Source organism: Notamacropus eugenii, chromosome X (genome assembly GCF_028372415.1).
Source record: "Notamacropus eugenii isolate mMacEug1 chromosome X, mMacEug1.pri_v2, whole genome shotgun sequence".
Taxonomy (NCBI): domain Eukaryota; kingdom Metazoa; phylum Chordata; class Mammalia; order Diprotodontia; family Macropodidae; genus Notamacropus; species Notamacropus eugenii.
Genome location: NC_092879.1, coordinates 29,466,442 through 29,485,762, shown reverse-complemented (window position 1 = coordinate 29,485,762; position 19,321 = coordinate 29,466,442). Strand labels below are relative to the sequence as shown.

Here is a 19,321-nt window from a genome sequence, read left to right as displayed (position 1 = left end):
TTGCAAAACAGTAATATCCTATCACATCAGTGGACCACAACTTGTTCTGGCTAAAGACCTGCCACCCAAAAATTCAGCTTTTCTGGTCCTTCCCAATATATAACCTCAGATATTCCTATCTATCCCAAAGGGCTGTGCCACTTGAAAGCTCAATTTGTTTTGAAAGGGTCCAGAGTCTGTTAGGGAATTGTGATGCATGAATGTAATTGGGACATTTATTGTGCCATAAGACACGATGCATAATAAGAATTCAGAGAAGCAGGGGAAGACTTATATGAACGGATGCAGAGGGAAGTCAAGCAGAACCCAGAAAACACCATACACAATGACTACAATGGTGGAAACAGAAAGATCAAAAATGCCCTGAAACTGAATGTTGTGTAATTATGACTAAGCTTGGTCCCAGAGATGAGATGGAAAAAAACTCCCTTCCCTTGCTGCTTTGAAGAGATGGGGAACTATGGGTATGGAATACGGCATACACTGTCAGCTTTAATGTGTTGTTTGCTTTTGCTGAACTGATTTTTTTCCTCTTTCTTTTTGATTCCTTGTTACAAGGGCTCATTTGGTAGGAACCACTATTTCAACTGTGAAAAGATAATGAGGAGCTGATGAGTCAGCAGGTAGAGAGAGTGAAGAGGGCATGTAAGATTAGAGTATTATAAAGTTAGAGATGGAAAGGGCCTCAGAAGCCATTTATCTCAATCTCTTCATTTTATAAAGGAGGGTACTGAGGTCCAAGAAAGGGAAATGACTTGTTCAACGTCACACAAGTCATTATGATAGAAGGGGAGGGCTGAATTCAGATCTCTGACTTTGAATACAGGGCTCTTTCCCTCTGTACCACAGAGGGAGGAAGGGCATTTTATGAAGGTTGATAACAAAAGCTATCCATTTTTAAAAACCTTTGTAAAGGGTTGCAGCTGGGTTGACTCTGGAAGGTAAGTGACTGTAAAGCAGAGACTTAGGGGAGATGCCGAGCTGGTTGCACAAGCTAGGCACACCCCTGGGTATTCTGCCAGGGGCTCTTTCCTGGGCACAGGCTGCCAACTTAGGGAGCAGGTGAATGAAGGGACACTGTGTGGCTCTTTACATGCCTGAGGTAGCAGGCAGACTGGAGAGAAATAACTGCCTGAGCATTATGGGACTTAGCAGAAAGATGGCATACAGCTGTTCTTTATTTTCACAGGTGCTGCAGCAAAAGGAAATTGGCTAAAGTGGGAACCAAGTAGAGATTCTATAAAAGAAGAAAGAAAAACTTGGGAACAGAGAGGGTTATTAACACATAAGCAGGTATCCTAGGGAGGCTGCAAAACGGCCATCCCTGGGCCAGGAGAGAGCATGCTGGGAAATAGAACCTGTGCCCATGCCTTGCATTCTTACCTCTGGGCCTGTGGTGGTGATGATGAGGGGGGGTGGTGAGATTGGCAAAGCAGTGTCTGTTATTCCTGGCACTCAAGCAAAGATTGGAGAACTAGAGTTGGAAGAGGGCTCTGAGGCCAGCTAGTCCACCCCCTCATTTTACCTAGGGGGAAACTGAGGCCCACAGAAGGGCAGTGACTGGCCCAAGATTATAGAATCATAGATTTGGAGCTGGAAGGGATTCCAGAGACCATATAGTTCAACCTTTTCGTTTTAGAGAAAAGGAAATTCTGGTCCAGTGAGGTATAATGACTTGGCCAGGGTTTCATAGGGCATAAATGAGAGAAGTAGGATTTCGACCCTCCCTGCCTGGGTCTAGGGAGGGAATACTTGCACCAATCAGGAAGCCATGAGTTAGGAGAGAGGCAAACAAATTCTATCCCCCAGGGTCCAGAGTTGGATGTTGTTTTCACCCTTCCATCACCCTCAAGTCAGCCTTTCTGAGAATCAATGGGATGACAGGGTTTGAGCAGCTGCTGCCCTGGGTTTCAGCATTTTGGGCCTCTATGAGATACCCCAGAACCCCTGCCTGACAGGGTGGCTGCTGAAGATCAGCACTGTAGACGTGTCCCAGGTAATCAAACAGAGATGGAGTTCAGAAGATGAGGAAGGAGGATCCTGGGTCCCGGCACAGCAGCTAAATGTGACTCATATTAGTCTATCTGGCATGGTGCAGAAGTCTGATTTCTCTCACTACTCTTCCTCTGCTCTCCCCTGTTATATTCCATGACCCTGAGACAGGGTCACAGTCACTCCCTTCCCTTTTTGTTTCTATGAGCAGGTGATGCAGGTGGATTTGAGCTTCTTCCTACCAGCGCTGCAGATCTAGGAGGGGAAGTGGGAGGAGGTTGAGAAGACTAGATGGTTGCACAGAAGTGTCTGACTGAATTCATTCCATTTGTAGATGTTCTAGAAATCTCCAACCAGAAGTTCTGACCGAAAGAAAGAGGTCAGTGCCACAACAGGGATTGTAGGAAAATGTGTACAGGTACAATTTCCCCAAATAGCTAAGCTTCATTGTCCTTGACCTACCCTTGAAGAGACTTCCTGCTACCAAGTTAGTGGTTCAAAAAACAAAGAAGATGGAGGAAAGGTGTGGAATCCACAAGCTGGTCAGGCTAGCCACAGAGTAGGTGGCTGCTGCACTCAGCCCAGTGGGGCCAAACTCAAATAAAAATGGGTGCCACTAAGCCATATACAAGGATTCCTACAGGTACATATTGACTTAAAAAACCACACAGTAACATTATCTATGTTTTATTTTATTTGTATTTATTTTCAATTACATTTCCAATTACATTTGATTCTGGTCCAGGCCATGCTTGGGAACCTCACAGCCTGGGTCACACATTTGACACTTCTGACTCAGGCTGATCTTTTTGGCACAACCATTATTGAGGCAATTGCGAGAGCCTCTACTTGTGGTAATGGCTAGGACCAGGAGGAAATGCTGAGACCCAGATGGAGAGTAGATTTGCAAGCTGCCTACAGGGCCTTTGGGAGCTGGCCCTGCTGGAGAGAGGTGGCCCTGGGACCAAGGTGGATTCTGGGATCCTGGAATTAGCCCTTTCCAAGAGTCATATTGCCCCATGAGGTGAGGTGAGCTATTGGCTCCTGGTCCCCCCAAAACATTCCAGACATGTAGCTCCTCCCTCCAATCCTTTTGGGGAAAGGACAACAAAGAGAAGCTTCCATTTTCCTGGAATTTTTACCTGATATGATAAAATGTGTGCTGCCATAGGGTGAAGTGCCTATAATGATAATGAATATATAGGGTCATGAAAGAGAAGAGACCCCCAAGTTGAGGATCAGGGCTCAAGAGTAGAAATAAGAACTGTTCCTATTTTAGCATGTAAATGTTCTATCCAGGGATGGAGAACCTGCAGCCTCAAGGTCACATGTGGCCATCTAGGTCCTCAAGTGTGGCCCCTTCGACTGAATCCCAACTTCACAGACCAAATACTTTTATATGATACCATAGCCTAGAATCAAAAGCATGAATCAGAGAGGGCTTCCTTCTTGCCCAGCCCATTCAGGCTATATCCAGTGTATCAGTGCATTGAGAGATGGGCTTGGAGTCAGGAAAACCTGAGTTCAAATCCAGCCTCAGACACTTGCTGGCTATATGACCCTGGGCAAGTCGCTCAACCCTGTTTGCCTCAGTTTCCTCATTTATAAAATGATTTGGAGAAGGAAATGGTAAACCACTCAAGTATCTGTGCCCAAGAAAATCCCAAATGGGGCACAAAGAGTTGGACCTAACTGAAACAACTGGACAACAACAATTCACCTCCTAAGAGAGAGCTGATGGACTCAAGATGTAGAATGAGATATATACTTTTGAACATGGTCAACATGGGAATTTGTTTTGTTTGACTATGCATATTTATTACAAAGCTCTTGTTTTTCTTTTAAATTGGAAGGGGAATATAGAGAAAATAAATGCTTGTTCACTGAAAAATAAAATAAAGGAAAAAAAGAGAAACCCACCAAATACACATCATGTCTGCATCCATTGCCATGCATTTTTTTCACAATAACCAATAAACTAGGTGATCAAATATGTTAAGTATTTAAGTCCTATGTGTGTGGGGAGAGGATTTTGACCTGAGGAGAGCCAAGTCAGAAAGGGCAGAGGATTCCAAGCTGCCTATGGGCTACAGACTTTATGTTTTGATATTTTTACCCAGAGTTTTTAATTTGCCAGTAAGTTCCAATGCCTTATCTTGTGGATTAAGTGGCAATTACTTTAAATCTGGCGCATAACTCCTTTCTTTTGAGGTTGTAGGGTTGCAGGGATTTTTAGAAAGTAACCATTCTGCCATCTTGTTGGTCACATGATCTGTTTTAATTTTTAGTAATATTCCATTTCATCTCCTAGATTAATTTCAGTGTGATCCCTTGCAGCTGTCAGCTTGGCAATGAGGGTAACAGTTTAGTCGTTTACACAGGATGAGTACCCTCTCATGACCAGTGGAAATACTATAGTCTTTTAGGAAGGCTATCCCACACATGAGCCAGAGTAAATTTGATTAGACCACAAAGCTGGATGGTACCTGCAGGCAGAATGCCACCTGGTAAACAACTCAGATATTGCATCTCCTTGCTGGATAATTAATACAGTGACACACTGTCTTTCTCTAGGCTTAATGAAGCTGCCACATGACTTAAAGGCATCAGGGAAAGGGCTACAAGGCTTGCAAATATCACATGTAGGGATTATTTTTGAAATTAATTTTTTTTTAGTTACCCAACATCTATTTTCTTTTCCTCCCACACTCCACTCCACTGAAAAAGAAAATCCTTGTAATAATAGTCAGCTCTAAGCAAATTTCTTTATTGACCATGTCCAAAAAAATATGCCTCATTCTGTTCTCTGAGTCCATCACCTGCCTGTCAAGTAGTGGCTGGCATGAATCGCCATCAGGCCCTCTGGAATCACGGACGATCATTGCTTTGAACAGAGTTCTTAGAGCTTTCAAAGTTGTTTGTTTTGTACAGTGTCCCTGCTATTATTTAAACTGTTCCCCTACTTCTGCTCATTCCATTCTTTAGTGGTTTATATAAGCCTTCAAGATTATTCGTTTTTATAATACTGATGTTATGGTATAAGTCACTCTTCTGCTTTCATTCATTTTCCTCAGTATCAGTTCATGCAAATCTTTCCACGTGTCTTTGGAAATTATCTTTTTCTTCATTTCTTCCAGTACAATGGTATCCCATTACATCCATATGCCATGATTTGTTCAGTCATTCCCCAGTTCTTGGGCATGCCCTTAGTTTCCAGCTTTTTGTCATCATAAAAAGAGCTGCTAGAAATATTTTGAACATATAGGACCTTTCTCTCTTTCCTTGATTTCCCTGGGGTCCAGGTCTAGCAGTGGTATTGTTAAGCCAGAAGATGCGCTATTTGGTAACTTTTGGTTTATAATTCCAAATTGTTTTCCAGAATGGTCCAGGGGTGGGGAACCTGTGACCTTGAGGTCACATGTGAAGTTTGGATTCAGTCAAAGGGCCACACTCAAGGACCTAGAAGGGATTTGTTCTGTGATGTTTGGATTCAGTCGAAGGGTCGCACTTGAGGACCTAGAGGGCCACATGTGGCCTCAAGGCCACAGGTTCCCTACCCCTGCTTTAGACTTACTCGTAGGTCTACCAACAGCAGAATGAAAATTCTTTTCCATTCAGATTTTGATCTTTTTATTTAAATTTTCCCCCATGAGACATTCCTCTCTCATGATGCCATGTCCCCCACATCTGGAGAATTAAAAATAATATTTCTGAGCTTTAATCTGACAGATATTTCCTTTCCAGTTGAAGCACCCTTCAGAGTGGGATCACTGTATAAGCAATGATGTGTAAAGGGACATCATCCTAGCTTTCACTCTTCTGGACTTCCGGAAGATAAACCTGATAAGTCAAGAGTGTGGCTACTGGAAATTAGTTCTGTGAAGGTGACCTAAATACAGGAGCATGGAGGGAGGATGACCCAAGAGCAGCAGCTCTAGTGACTTGCTTTGCCCTGGGGGAAGGGACTGCTGGCTTCTCTCATTTCTCTTCCTCTGCTTTCTCCAGTCCACAATCCTGAGCCAGGGGAGCAGACATTACCCCTTCCCTAATCTTTTCCATGAGCGATGGGGTGGTTCAGAAATCCCCCCACACCCTCCCTAAATACCTGAGATGGCAAGGAGGAGATTTAGGAAATAGTTTGGGGTGAATCCTTCCATACCAGAATATCTGGCCTACTTCCTTTCATTTTTTTTCACTAGGTCCAACAACCTATGGGCTCTCAGGATGGTAAGCGTTTGAGCATCTGACCCAGGGGAGGGGCCACAATGGTTGTAGATGTCACCAGAGCTGTGGAACACTACACTAGATGATGTATGATTCTGTAAATACATCCATGGAGAATTCTGTAAAATATATTCAAGGCCACATCTGAAAACACCTTGCTTCTGTTGCCTTTTTGATGCCACAAAAAGAAGCAATAAATTCTGGCAAAGTGTCCGCAACAAGGTGGACCAAATGACACCATCTTTGGGTCAATAAGCAAAGCCATCTTTGAATCCAAGTCTAAGTAGCATCATGCAGATTCCATACTTCATGGAAAATGTCTCCCCACTGTGGGAAAAGAGTTGGATCTTCACAGAAGTACCCCATTGTGGTACTCACCTGGTGGTCCAGGGGAACCAGGCTGTCCAACCAGCCCAGGTTGTCCCGGGTCTCCAGGAATACCTTGGGAGCCTTTGGGACCCAACACTCCAGGGATGCCTTCCAAGAAAGAGGAGAAGAAAGTTAAACTGAGGCCATAGATCCAAGACCAATGTCATCAAAGCAAGTCACTGAATTTCAAAACTCTGAATGGAACAGAGGAAAAGGTTCTGTTCTGGCATGGTATGGGCTGTTAGCAATGGAAAAATCACTTTCCTACCATAATCTCTCACATCCTATTTTATCCAATAACAAATAATGCCAAACACAAAATGGGGAGGGGGCATAAAGAAAAGGATGTGAACAAGACCCGACTTTCCATGTTATTGGACAAAGGAATTCCCCTCAAGGCAACTTCTTCTACCACATGGATCAGACATTCTCCAGCTCTTCTGAGACCTTGAGATCTGCCTAAGGTAACAATCAGGATGCGTCCAGTAGCTGGACCTGAACCCAGATCTTCCCACCACCAACGCTCTTTCTCTTCTAGACCAGGCTGGAACTTGTGTTCACTGAGTGGTAAATCGACTTTAATGATGCAGTTGTCCCCTTGCCCTTTTCTTAGGGGACTTCACCAAGGACTGTCGATCTTGCCAAGATCGAAATGCATTTAGCTACACAGCTTCAGCAAAGGGACACCCTGAAAGGCCAGATGGCAGAGCATTGCTGGACCAGGGTAGCCTCTTCCACTTGGTACTCCACTCCCCTGCAAGTAAAAGGCTGGCAAAGGCCTGATAACAGACATCCCGAGCTGGCAGGGAGCTCTAAAGCCAGCTTATCCTATATGGGAAACTGAGTTCCAAGGAAGTGAAGAGACTTGCCCAAGGTCACACGGGTGGTAAGAGCAGATTGAAGATCTGAACCCAGGGCCTGTGACTCCAGGGCCAGAGCCCTTCCCACTGTGTCTAGTATTTCTCTCTCTGTTCCCACATGCTGCTCACTGTGACAACTCTAATCTAAGTCACAGGAGCCTGGCACCTTTTGGGTTTCTGCTTAGTCTGGAGCAGGGCGGAGGGTACATAAAATCTCCCATCCTATCCTGTGATCTGCTCACGGGGTATGGGGGAGAGAACAAACTGCCAAGAGAATTTCTGCCAAGAAAAGGTATGAGGCAGCACTAGGAAGTGGCCAGAGCCCTGGCTGGGGGTCACAAGTCAGAAGTCCTGGGTTCTAGAGTTCTTTCTGCAACCCGTATGTGTGACCCTTCTTTGGACCTCAGCATCTGACCCTGTTAGATTACCAGCTTAGACAGAAGGATTCTTAGATGGTCCCTCTGTTAGTTCAAATAGAAACTGAACTCTTACCATCACTCAGATCTAAGGCATTCATTAGTGCACTGACTTTATTAGCTGGTAAACCTCTAGTGGCTAGGGTTTAACAATAATAATAAACAAAAATCATATAAATATATATACATGCAATGTATAAATAATAACAATGATCTTTTTATTAAGGGGATTTGTTCTGTGAAGTTTGGATTCAGTCAAGGGGCTGCACTTGAGGATGTAGAGGGTATTTGTTCTGTGAAGCTGAGATTCAGTCAAAGGGCTGCACTTGAGGATGTAGAGGGTATTTGTTCTGTGAAGCTGAGATTCAGTCAAAGGGCTGCACTTGAGGACCTAGAGAGCCACATGTGGCCTTGAGGTCACAGGTTCCCCACCCCTGCCCTAGATTCAAAAAGAATTCCCTTTCCCTTTAAATTAAGAAGCAAATACAATTATCCCTTCCATATCGGGGAGGTTAGGGGCACAGCACCCCCACGATCTGGAAAATTGGCGTAAAATTTTTTGGCCCTCCCTTCATACCAGAGAAGAAGATTGAATTATTATGGTATTAAAAGATAAAAGATGTTGTGCATTTCTGAGTTTCTAAACTTTTTCTGTGTTGTCTGCTGGCTTTCATTTGAAACTCTCTCAAAATTCTCATTTAATTTCTCATGCTGACCCATGATATATCAAAAATGATGGGGAAAGACACAATGTGAAAGGAATAACTTTATACAAAAGGAATAATGCACGTACAAATACAAAGTGCATGGAAAAATGAAAGTTAGGTGGCCCAGTGGATAGAGCACTGGGCCTGGGGTCAGCAAGACCTGAGTTTGAATCCTGCCTCACATACTTACTAGCTATGCAACCCTGGGCAAGTCACTTAACTGTGATTGGCCTCAGTTTCCTCATCTATTAAAAGAAAAAGGAGCTGATAACAGTATCCACCTCTCGTGGCCATTGTGAGGATTGAAAGAGGGAATAGACAGGGTGTCTCAAAAGTCTTAGTGTAGTTGTAAGCAATTAAAGTTTAGAATTGCACTAAGTCTTTAGGGACACCTTGTATGTAAACTGCTTTACAAACCTGAAAGCACTCTAGAAATGTTAGCTATTATTATTATTAAGACTGGAAAGGAGTAAGCAGTGTTATTATTGATATTATACGTATATATTATATAGATGCACATATATATGTATATATGGTACACAGAGTAACGGAGTAAAGTAGCATATTCTTATGAATATGTCTATGATGAAGTTCATTTTTTAAGATTTAATTTTTTTTCAATGTGTGCTGTTTATAGTTTGTTTTGGAAGGGCTTTTGGACTAGACCTATGATTCCATGGGTAAAGGAACTCCCAGTGAGCAAACTCCTTCTAGTAATGGACGTCAGCATCTGCTCTGCAGCACTGAGGAGGTAAGGGATTGGCCCAAGGTCACACAGTCTCACACATGGGTCAGAAGCAAAACTGGAACTCAGGCTTTCTTGACCCTGAGGAAGGCATAAGGCACTAACTCATGCACTATATGACCTCTCTATCTAAATGTATGTTCATTATTGTTCAGTTGTTCTCAGTTGGGTCCAACTCTCTGTGATCCCATTTGGGGTTTTCTTGGCAAAGATGCTGGAGTGGTTTGCCATTTCCTTCTCCAGCTCATTTGACAGATGAGGAAACTGAGGCAGGTGAAGGTACTTGCCCAGGTTACGTTCACCTGGTTTTAAATTAGTCATGAAATTCATCTTTTTTAACCTAACATAATCTAAACTCAAGGCTACTCTAAACACCCTGGCCTAGCTCAGTCCATTCCCTTACCTGGTAAGCCTGGTTCTCCTTTCTCCCCCTTCACTGTCAGACAGTTTGGATCCACTTGTCCAGGAGGACCTGGAATGCCAGGCTCGCCTTTTCCACCTTTTTGTCCTACAGGACCAGGAAATCCTGCCTGACCCGGCAAACCATCCTCCCCTAGAATAGGTACAGAGACAAAGAAACACCTGGGATGCATTATTGCCCATACATATATATTATTCGTTGTTATATATGTATACATCTTGTTCATGGTATGTACATATGCATACATGTTCATGGCCCACATGCACATCATTCATGCTCCTTCCATATCCACATACATGTATACACATGTACACATACATGCACTCACATTGTTCTGGAGTATTAAGGATCTGCGCACATTGCCCCATCAGGCAGGCATACATGCTTCCTGTAAAGACCCCACAGTGGAACTCACACATGGGTCATTCAGATCCACGAATAATACAGAATATGGCTAACCTTTCTCATCACGGCCCCTCTCTCCTGGCATCCTTGACTGGGGAAGAGTCAGAACACAGCCCAAGCCTCTACTACATGTCTTAGGCTTTCCTGCAAAATGCCAGGGGATTGTTTTGTTTTCTGGAATGCCCTCCGCCTGGCAGATTCATTAACATGTGATCAATAAGGTCTTGGTGACTGATTAGTACATCTCTCCCATTGGAGTGGGAGTGGCTCCCTTCTATGTCCTTATATCCCCAGTGTCTAGTCTAGTACCTGGCACAGAGTTAAGCCTTTAATAAACACCTGTTGATTGACTGACCTTCCTTTCTTCCAGTAGAATAGAAGCCCCCTGAAGGCAGAGCCTGTTTTTCTTTGTTTTTTAATCCTCAACACCTAGAGACTTGCTGCCATATAGGTGCTTTATAATGGCTGTTGATTGATGGAGGTTGCTTCTCATTCCAAATCCTTCCCTCTTACTCCTCCAGTTCATCTGTCTGTCTGTCTGTCTGTCTGTCTGTCTCTCTCTCTCTCTCTTTCTCTCTCTCTTCCCTCTCTCAGACACAAGCTCACTCAGATCTACTTTTTCCTCATGACACACTCTACCTTCCATATCTCCTTCCACAGCACATCCATCAAGGATGGAATGGTAAATAGCCTGACAAGTCTTCAGCCCCACCTGCCTTGGGCACATCACCCCTGGGGGTTTCATAGAAGGAAGGGAGGGAGGAGGGAAGGAAAGGAGAAATGAAGGAAGGAAGGAAGGGAAGAAAAGAGGAAGGAGGGAAGGAAGGAAGGAAAGAAGGAAGAAAGGAAGAAAGGAAGGAAAGAAGGGAGGAAGGGAGGAAGAAAAGGGAGCAAGCATTTATTAACCACTTACTATGTACCCAGGCACTGTGCTAAATACTGGAGATAAAAAAAAAAAAAGCCAGTCCTGACCTCAAGGTGCTTACATGCTAATGGAGAGAGCCATCCCACAAAAGGGAGCTGGGGGAGGGGCAGGAAGCTGCAGGTGCCCATCCTGGTGCATGGTGTGCAAGTCCAGAGGAAGTCAGGAACAAGGCAGGAGGAGAATGAAGGCAAATCAGCCTGGCTCCTGCCACCAAGTAGGGGCTCCAAGAGGTAGTCAGTGATGGGGGAAGAGGGTGGTAGACTATTTCAGGGAGTGGAGGCCTCAGGTACTGTGGGAGATCCCAGGATGAGGCAGTATGAGAGGGAGCAGGACTTGGGAATACATTCAGAGAAGTCTGCCTTGGTTGGAGAGCTGTCCTGTTCAGTAAACATTTTGCTGAGATCAGAGAGTTCCTGGGCATCTTCTTCAAGGTATCATCTATACAATCCCTCGAGTCTTTCTTTTTGAGTTCCTGGCCCCGATGTTTCCGTTCTTTGGCTTCCCCTCTGCCACTCTCTTGATCTCTCCATCACATCCTTCCATTCCCTCCATCCTGCAATCACATCTATTGTTTCTCCTACTTTTGCAGAAGGAACAAGAGACCAAAAAAGAGGATCCTCCACTTCTTCTGAATATGCTAAACAGGGTCCTCGACCTAGAGCAAGGAAGGGCTTCCAAGGCCAGTTAGTCCAATCCATTTTACAGATGGGGAAACTGAGGCCCAGGGAGAGGAAGAGACTTGTCAAAGGTCACACATAGGATCCCAGACCTAGGCCTGGAAAGATCCTCAGAGACCAGCTGGTCCAACTCCATTTTATGGAGGCCCAGAAAGGGTGACTTGCCCAAGTTGGTCCAGATAATCAGTGTTATAGATGAGACTGGAACCTAGGTCCTCTGATTGCAAAAGCACACCTGCAGCTTCAGGGCTTTCATCTCCTTCAATTTCTTTGTATATCTCCATGAGTACAATGTTTTCTTTACACGCTTATAGAATATAAGCTCTTTGAGGGCTGAGAATGTTTCATTTTAGTCTTTTATTTCCAGTGTGTAGCCCAAGGCCTGACCAATTCTTCACTCACACATCTGATTAACTACCAAACCATGGGCTTTCTATCTGTGACATCTTTCCTATGCATCCCCTTCTCTCTATTCCCACAACCAGCCCCCTGATGCAGGTTCTCTCTTATCACCTGTCATTTAGACAATCAGCCTTTCTGCCTCCAGTCTCTCTCCTCTCCACTCAGGCCTCAAAGCGATTTTACCAAAGCCCAGGTCTGCCCATGTCACTCCCCTGCTCAAGAAGGTCCAGGGGCTCCCTATTGCCTCTAGGATCAAATACAAACTCATCCAGTTGACAAAGTTCTTCATAGCCTTCTTCCTGCCTAATCTTTTGACACCTTCTCCTCCTCTCCAGAGGACTCTCCAGGCTAGCCACAGAGGCTGACTTGCTGCTTCTCCCCCACAGTAGTCAATCTCCCATCTCTGTGCCTTTAGATTGCCTGCCCCACTCACCCCCCCCCCCCCCTCATGCCTGGAATGCTCTCCCTTCTCACTCTTGTCTTGGAATCCTCAGACTCTTCCACATCTCTAGGAGGCCTTCTTCCTCCAGTGCCTGTACTCTCCATCACCAAAATTCCCTTGGGTCTATTCTTATATGCATACACATTGTCTCTCCCATTAGCATGGAAGCCCTTCAAGAGCAAAGGCTATTTTTGTTTTTTCTTTCCATCTCCTGCACATAGCACAATGCCTGGCAAACAGTAAACATCCAATAAGTGCTTGTTGACCATCAGCTCTCATCACCTTCCTTCCTCCTCCTCCACTTCTTGTTCCTTCAGGTTGCCCGGCCTCAACGGGGCTGAGTAGTGGCTTAAGCATGGATTTGCTCCATTCAATGGAGCTCTCTTTGGGGTCTTTCCAATGGCCCCTCCAGAGGGCCCAGCAGCGTGCCCCTCAGTTTGGCCTTATTCAGGACACTAGAAGTCTTTTCCCTCCTCTGACCCTCAACTTGGGCTTCTAATTGTTATCAAAATATATTTGATTGACTCTTTAAAGCTAATGAGATTTGGCAATAACTCCGAGGGATAGATCTTCCAAATTGCCACTGGAATTCACACATATTAAGGAAGCGTCTTTATGGCAGCTTTGCAAAAGTCCATTTCACAAAGATAAGGATAAATAGGTGCCAGAAATTTTTAAATATTTTAAAAAATCATACTCTCCAGGCCCTAATTAGGCTGTAACATAAATTAGCCCAGCAGCAGTACATGAACACTCACCTTAAGTGAGTGGCTATTCCAAGTATTATGAAAGGCTGAAAATGCCAAACAGAGCGGCGGAGCTTGTATTTGCTGCTCTAGGCCATAGGAAGCTGCCGAAGTTTCTGTGACAGGGGAATATGTCAGACCTGTTGTATAGGAATAACACTTTGGTGTCTTGTAGACAGTAGAATGGAGGGAGAGCTTTGGAGGCTGGGAGGCCAATTAGAATATACGACCTAAAGGAGTGCGCTTATTATGTGAGTGGAGACAAGAGGATGGATTTGAGAGATGTTGGGGATGTGTAATGAAACTTGGCGACTGATTAGGAGTGAGGGGATGAGTGAGGGTGAAGAGTATGACACCTTGGTTGGAAGCCTGGGTGATTGGGAAGGCTGTCCTCAACAGAAATAGGGAAATCAGGAAGCAGCTTGGGGGAGGGAGAAGATAATGAGACCTATTCTGGACATGTTGCATTTGAGATGCCTTCAAGACATCCGGTTAAAAATGTCTACAAGGCAGTTAGGGAGATGAGGCCAGAATTCAAGAAGGAGATGATAACTGGATATGTAGATTTAGGCCAAGGACAGAGCCCTGTGGTATATCCATGCATAAAGAGTGAAACATGAATGAGGCTATAGCACGGGAGACTGAGAAGGAATGCCCAGAGAAATAGGAGAAGAATAGGGAGAGAACCCTGTCAAGAAGACCCAGGTAGGAGAAAGGGCCTAGGAAGTGCAAGCAGCCAACAGTGTCAGATGCGGCTGAAAGGTCAAGAAGGATAAGAATTGAGAAAAGGACATTGGATTCAGTTATTAAGCAGTGATTATCATTGTTCAGTCCTTGTTCTTGAAGAGGACCAATGACATCAGGAGGGTGATGTCATGACTCGCAAATGACTTGGATTGAAGTGAGGCAGGGCTGTACAAAACCATCAGCCTCACTCTCTCCTTCTGAGTCCAATGGCAAGACACAGGTCAGGACGATTGGAGACAGCCCCCAAGCAAACAGTGATAATCTTGGAGAAAGCACTTTTGGGGAAGTGAGGAGATCAGAAGCCAAACTGAAAGAGGAAAGGAAGGGGCGTCATGAGTAGAGGACAGTTTCTCGTAGGAGTTTTAGGTAGTAAGACTGTAGACTATTTTGAGAGGATGCCAGGTTTTTCAAGGATGAGGGACCACCTAGGAATGTTTTTAAGGAGTAGGAAAGGAGTCAGTGGATAAGGAGAGCCAAAAAGTGAAGGAAAGAAAGGAGATGGATGATAGAAGGACTGAGAAGATGACAGTAGATGGGATGAAGGATACATTCGGGGGCAAGCAAAAGCTGAGAGGTTGTGAAGAGTAGAATTGAGGACAAAGAGCTCACAGAACATGCATTCAATCTTTTTAGTAATGTATGCCTGTCTACAAGTAGCTTTAGTTATCAATGAGAAGGGCTATAAACCTCGAGCCCTGCATTGTATGACTTTAACCCCAAAATCCCATTTAAAAACACATGGGATCTACATTAATTTTGCAACAAAGGGTTCATGTCCAACTAGAAATAGTAAAAGCATGTCAAACAGAACACCTACCCCCCCACCCTTTATACTGTCCAATGAAAATCTCTCTTGTATTTCCTTTTCATAAGGGAAGGAGAACACGCCTCCTCATACAAAACATGCAGCCAAAAGTTACCTTTCAAGCCAGGAACACCATTCCTGCCAGGAATTCCTAAAGGCCCTGGTGGTCCTGGAGGCCCCAGCTTCCCCATCTCACCTTTGGCACCTAGAAGCAGTGAATCAGAAATGTTATTCTAGATAAAACCTCAAAGAATGTCCGTGAAGGATTCTCACTTGCCTCTTATCTGATCAGAGAAAGACACAGTAGGAACACAGATTTAGAGGTAAAGAGAGGCTCAGACACCATCTACTCCAAACCCTTCCTTTGCAGAGGAAGAAACACACAGATCTGGAAGGGACCTTCAAGACTAACTCACTCCACAAATGAGGAAACTGAGGCCTAGAGTGTAGACTTGCCCAGGGTCACAAAAATAGGAAGTGACAGAGACCTTGGAGATGTTCATTTTATTCCATGTGTTGGAGACCCAAAAAGAAGTAACGTCCAGGATGTGAAATAAAATGGTCATCTCCATCACCTTTGTGATTCAGGGCAGGTTAACTTTCTGGGCCTCAGTTTCCTCATGTGTATGTGAGAGGGTTGGACTAGATGACCCCTAATATCTCTTCTAGTTCTAAATCAATAATCTTTTAGTCATCTTGGATGAGTCCTTTCCCCTCCCTAGGCCTCAGTTTCCTCCTCTGTAAAATGAGGAGGTTGGACTAGCTGGTCTGGGAGGTCCCTACTATCTCTAGAGCTGTGAGTCTATGTGTGACCTTGGGCCAGTCCCTTCCCCTCCCTGGGCCTCAGTTTCCTCCTCTGTAAAATGAGAGAGTTGGCCTAGCTGGCCTCTGAGGGCCCTTCCAGCCCTAGGTCTGGGACCGTATTTCATGTAGCATTCCCATCCGGCTCCCTAAAGGATCTGAAAATATAGCCAGTCACATGCAGGAAGAATAAGACCAAGCCACCCACATATTGTCATGGGTAACAATTTACAGTAATCAGAGAGAAGCATTTTTTAATTACCTGAAAGCCCGGGAGCACCATCTCGTCCTGGGGGCCCTGGGGAACCTTGAGGCCCCATGACACCAGGTGTTCCAGGGATGCCTCGATGGCCTCTCTCACCAGGAGGCCCCGAGACATCAAACCCAGGGGGTCCTGGTTCTCCCTTTCCTCCTGGGGCTCCTGGCAAGCCTAGACGATATGATACAAATGCAATCAACCTCTGATCTGTGACGTCTTTTAAAGATCCATGCTTATTTTCCAGCAAAGCATGCCTCCCAAGACACCCTGACAGAATACTGTCCAGTGTAAACCCAGCCTGAAATTGGCCACATTTGGGGATCTGGAAAGAAGCAAATGATCTCAAAATCACCTATTTCGATTCTTCACAAGGCCATATATAAGGTTACCATTTCTTTTTAGGACACATTACTATAAATCCCCAAGGAATTATGTTAGCAAAAAAGGTACAGGAAACATGCATGAGTTTTTTTGTAATATGAGGAATTCAGAGAACAGCCATGGAGAGAATTAATGACTAGTAGTAGACACAATGGACACAATAATGCAAAGAGAGAGGAAAAGACATCAGAGTTCAGATCAATACCATGACCAGGGGATCCCAGAGGGCTGATGGGAAGTAGGTCTCCCTCCTCAATTAGGATGCTGACCTACAGGCTGGATTAGGAAGCCTGACTTACCTGCAATTCTTTGTGACAAGGGAGGGTTCTAATGGATGGGAGCTAATTGGGAAGTGACAACAAGGTTTTAAAAAGCACCAAGAAAACATTGTGAAAAATGAAATTATTTCTGATTGCTGTTATAATGATTCAACTTGACCTTGAAAAAGAATCAGAAAAAAATGCACCTTCCTCTCTTTCAAAGGGGAGGGGGCTATGGGTGTTATAAATATATTTTAGGCATGGTTGATGTGCTGGGATTTTCTGAATTCCTTCCCCCTACATAAAGATTGGCTCTCTGAGTAAGGAAAGGGATAGATTCAGAAAAGGTGAGCCCAAACTAAAAGACAGCAAATAAGAATTTCAAAGAAAAAGATTCAATTCATTGAATTATAAACAGAGCTGGAAGAGACCCTCAAAGTGGAGCCCAATCCCCTCATTTTAAAGAGGAAGGATCTGCCTACAGTCCCCCAAGCAATGAGGAGAGTCAGGCCTGGGGTTTCAACACAGGTTCTCTGACTCCAAATCCTGAACCCTGTAAGGCAGAGGAGGAACCAAAGGATGAGGCCATGGAAAGTCATCCCAAGCTGTTGAGACAACAGCATCTCTTTCTGTAGAAATCCACCTTGGTAAGATAAAAGACCAGAGTTGTTAGGCAAGTTACAAACTCCTTCTGCCTCAGTTTCCTTGATTCTAAAATGAGAGTGTTGGACTAAATGGTCTCTGATGTTCTTTGCAGCCTGAGATCTGTGAACCTGTAACCCTAATCTTCCTTCCACTGTTTATGTGCTGGGTCATCCTGAGTGAATCGGGACCTCTCTTAACAAGGCCCTCATTGATAAAATGGAGGCACCCCCTTAGGCATCTGAAAATGGATTTGGGCTGAAACACTTGGGTGAGAATGAGGAGAGAAACTAGGCATTAGAGGAATAATGAGTACAATTCAGACTGGAACCTGCATGCAAAGCACCACCCCAACACCCAAGAAGAGAGACTGTGCTCTCTCTCTATCTCTATCTATTTATCTATCTCTCCCTCTGTCTCTATGTCTCTCCCTTTCCCCCCCTCTATCTCTCTCTCTGTATCTATCTATCTCTCTCTGTCTTTCTCCCTCTCCCTCTCTCTGTGTGTCTCTCCCTTTCCTCCCCTTTATCTCTCTCTGTATCTATCTCTCTCTCTGTCTCTCTCCCTCTCCTCTCTCTCTCTCTTTCTCTCCCTACCTTCCTTATCCCTCCTCTCTCCTCCTTCTCTCTCTTCCCTCCCTCCATCTCTCTCCCTATATCCCATCCTTCTCCCCCACTCTCTCTTTCCATATCCATCCTTCTCTTTCTCCTTTCCTCCCTTTCCTCTTCTCTTCCTTTCCCTCTTCTCTCTGTCTCTTTCTTCCCTCTCCCTCTCCATCTCCATCCTCCTCCCTGCTGCCCCTGCCCCATCTCTGTCCCCCTCCTCCCCCTCTTCCTTCCCCCCCTTCACCCACCCCGAGCCTGGTGCTGCTGCCTTCTGGCTCTAATGTCTATGGTTTTGTGACTGAGGATTTGTAAGCCAGTGTTCTATATTTCAGCCTATATTGAAACACTAACCTTTCATTCAAATGAACCAGATGCTATTAACAAAATTTGAGTTTGGGGGAGAGTGATGCATTGGTGATAGCTACAAAGGTTATTGTTTCAGCAGAAGGCTGCCTCAAATGTGCTTGTTGTTTTGTACATACGTGCAACAGAAAACCATAAATACAAAAAGAGAAATGGCAGCTCTCTGCACTAACGAACACCGCTGAAACCCTATGGAGATTATCTTCGACTGCTGAAATTACATTCAAAAACTGCTTTTTTTCTAGCAGTCAGAGCTGTCAATACCTCGAATAATGAATACATGCAAATGGCATGGCCTATTGCACTAGCCTCCTAATTGGTCTCCACACCTCCCATGTCTCCCTTCTCCAGCCCATCCTCCACACAGCTGTCAAAGGGGCTGTCCTGAAGCGCAGGTCCGGCTGCGGCAGTCCTTGGCTCTCCCTAGGAGCTCTGGCCTCTCTTTTGTACATGAAAACAACACAGGACACTGGGCTTGGAGTCTAGATTCAAATTCTGTATCTGACACTTACTGACTCTATGACCCTGGGTAAGTCACTTTCCTTCCCTGGACCTCAGTTTCTTCATCTGTAAAATGAAGGGGTTGAATTAGCGCGCCTTTAAAATCCTTTTTCAGCTCTAGAACTATGATCCCACATTGTCTCCCCCTATGGGGGAAGGAGAAAGGGAATCAACATTTATTAAACTCTACGTGCCAGGTACTATGCCAAGCACCTTTTACAAACATCATCTCACCCTGAGAGGTGGGTGCTGTTACTATATCTATTTTACATTTGAGGAAACTGAGGCAGAGAGCAGTGACTTGCCCAGGGACACAGAACTAGTAAGTGTCTGAAGCTGGATTTGAACTTAGATCTTCCTGACTCCAGACCCGGTGCTCTGTGCAAAGTACCACCCGGCTGTCTCTGGTAGAAGCTTAATATTTGTTTGATTGATTTAAATAGGCTTCGAGTTAACAACTACACTAATAAATAAACACAAGACAACAAATTGGGAGAAAATATCCTGGCTTGGTTCAAACTGGAAAGACTTCAATGAAAAGGCTTTCAAGAGAGAACAATAATTGTGATACATAAAGGCAATGGAATGCTACTGGACTGTGAGAAAAGCCAACCGCATCAGGAATT

General features: G+C 44.6%; 1 protein-coding gene across 1 annotated transcript in view; it reads right to left on the bottom strand.

The window, feature by feature from the left end:
* The window catches only part of COL4A5 (collagen type IV alpha 5 chain), a 210,964-nt gene that overhangs the window by 64,988 nt on the left and 126,655 nt on the right, over window positions 1-19,321 (bottom strand). The window contains exons 31-34 of the mRNA XM_072626493.1: window positions 15,947-16,114; window positions 14,999-15,088; window positions 9,717-9,866; window positions 6,595-6,693 (exon numbers count right to left, since the gene is read on the bottom strand). Of these exons, the coding sequence (XP_072482594.1) occupies window positions 6,595-6,693; window positions 9,717-9,866; window positions 14,999-15,088; window positions 15,947-16,114 (507 nt within the window). The remainder of the gene's footprint in view (window positions 1-6,594; window positions 6,694-9,716; window positions 9,867-14,998; window positions 15,089-15,946; window positions 16,115-19,321) is intronic.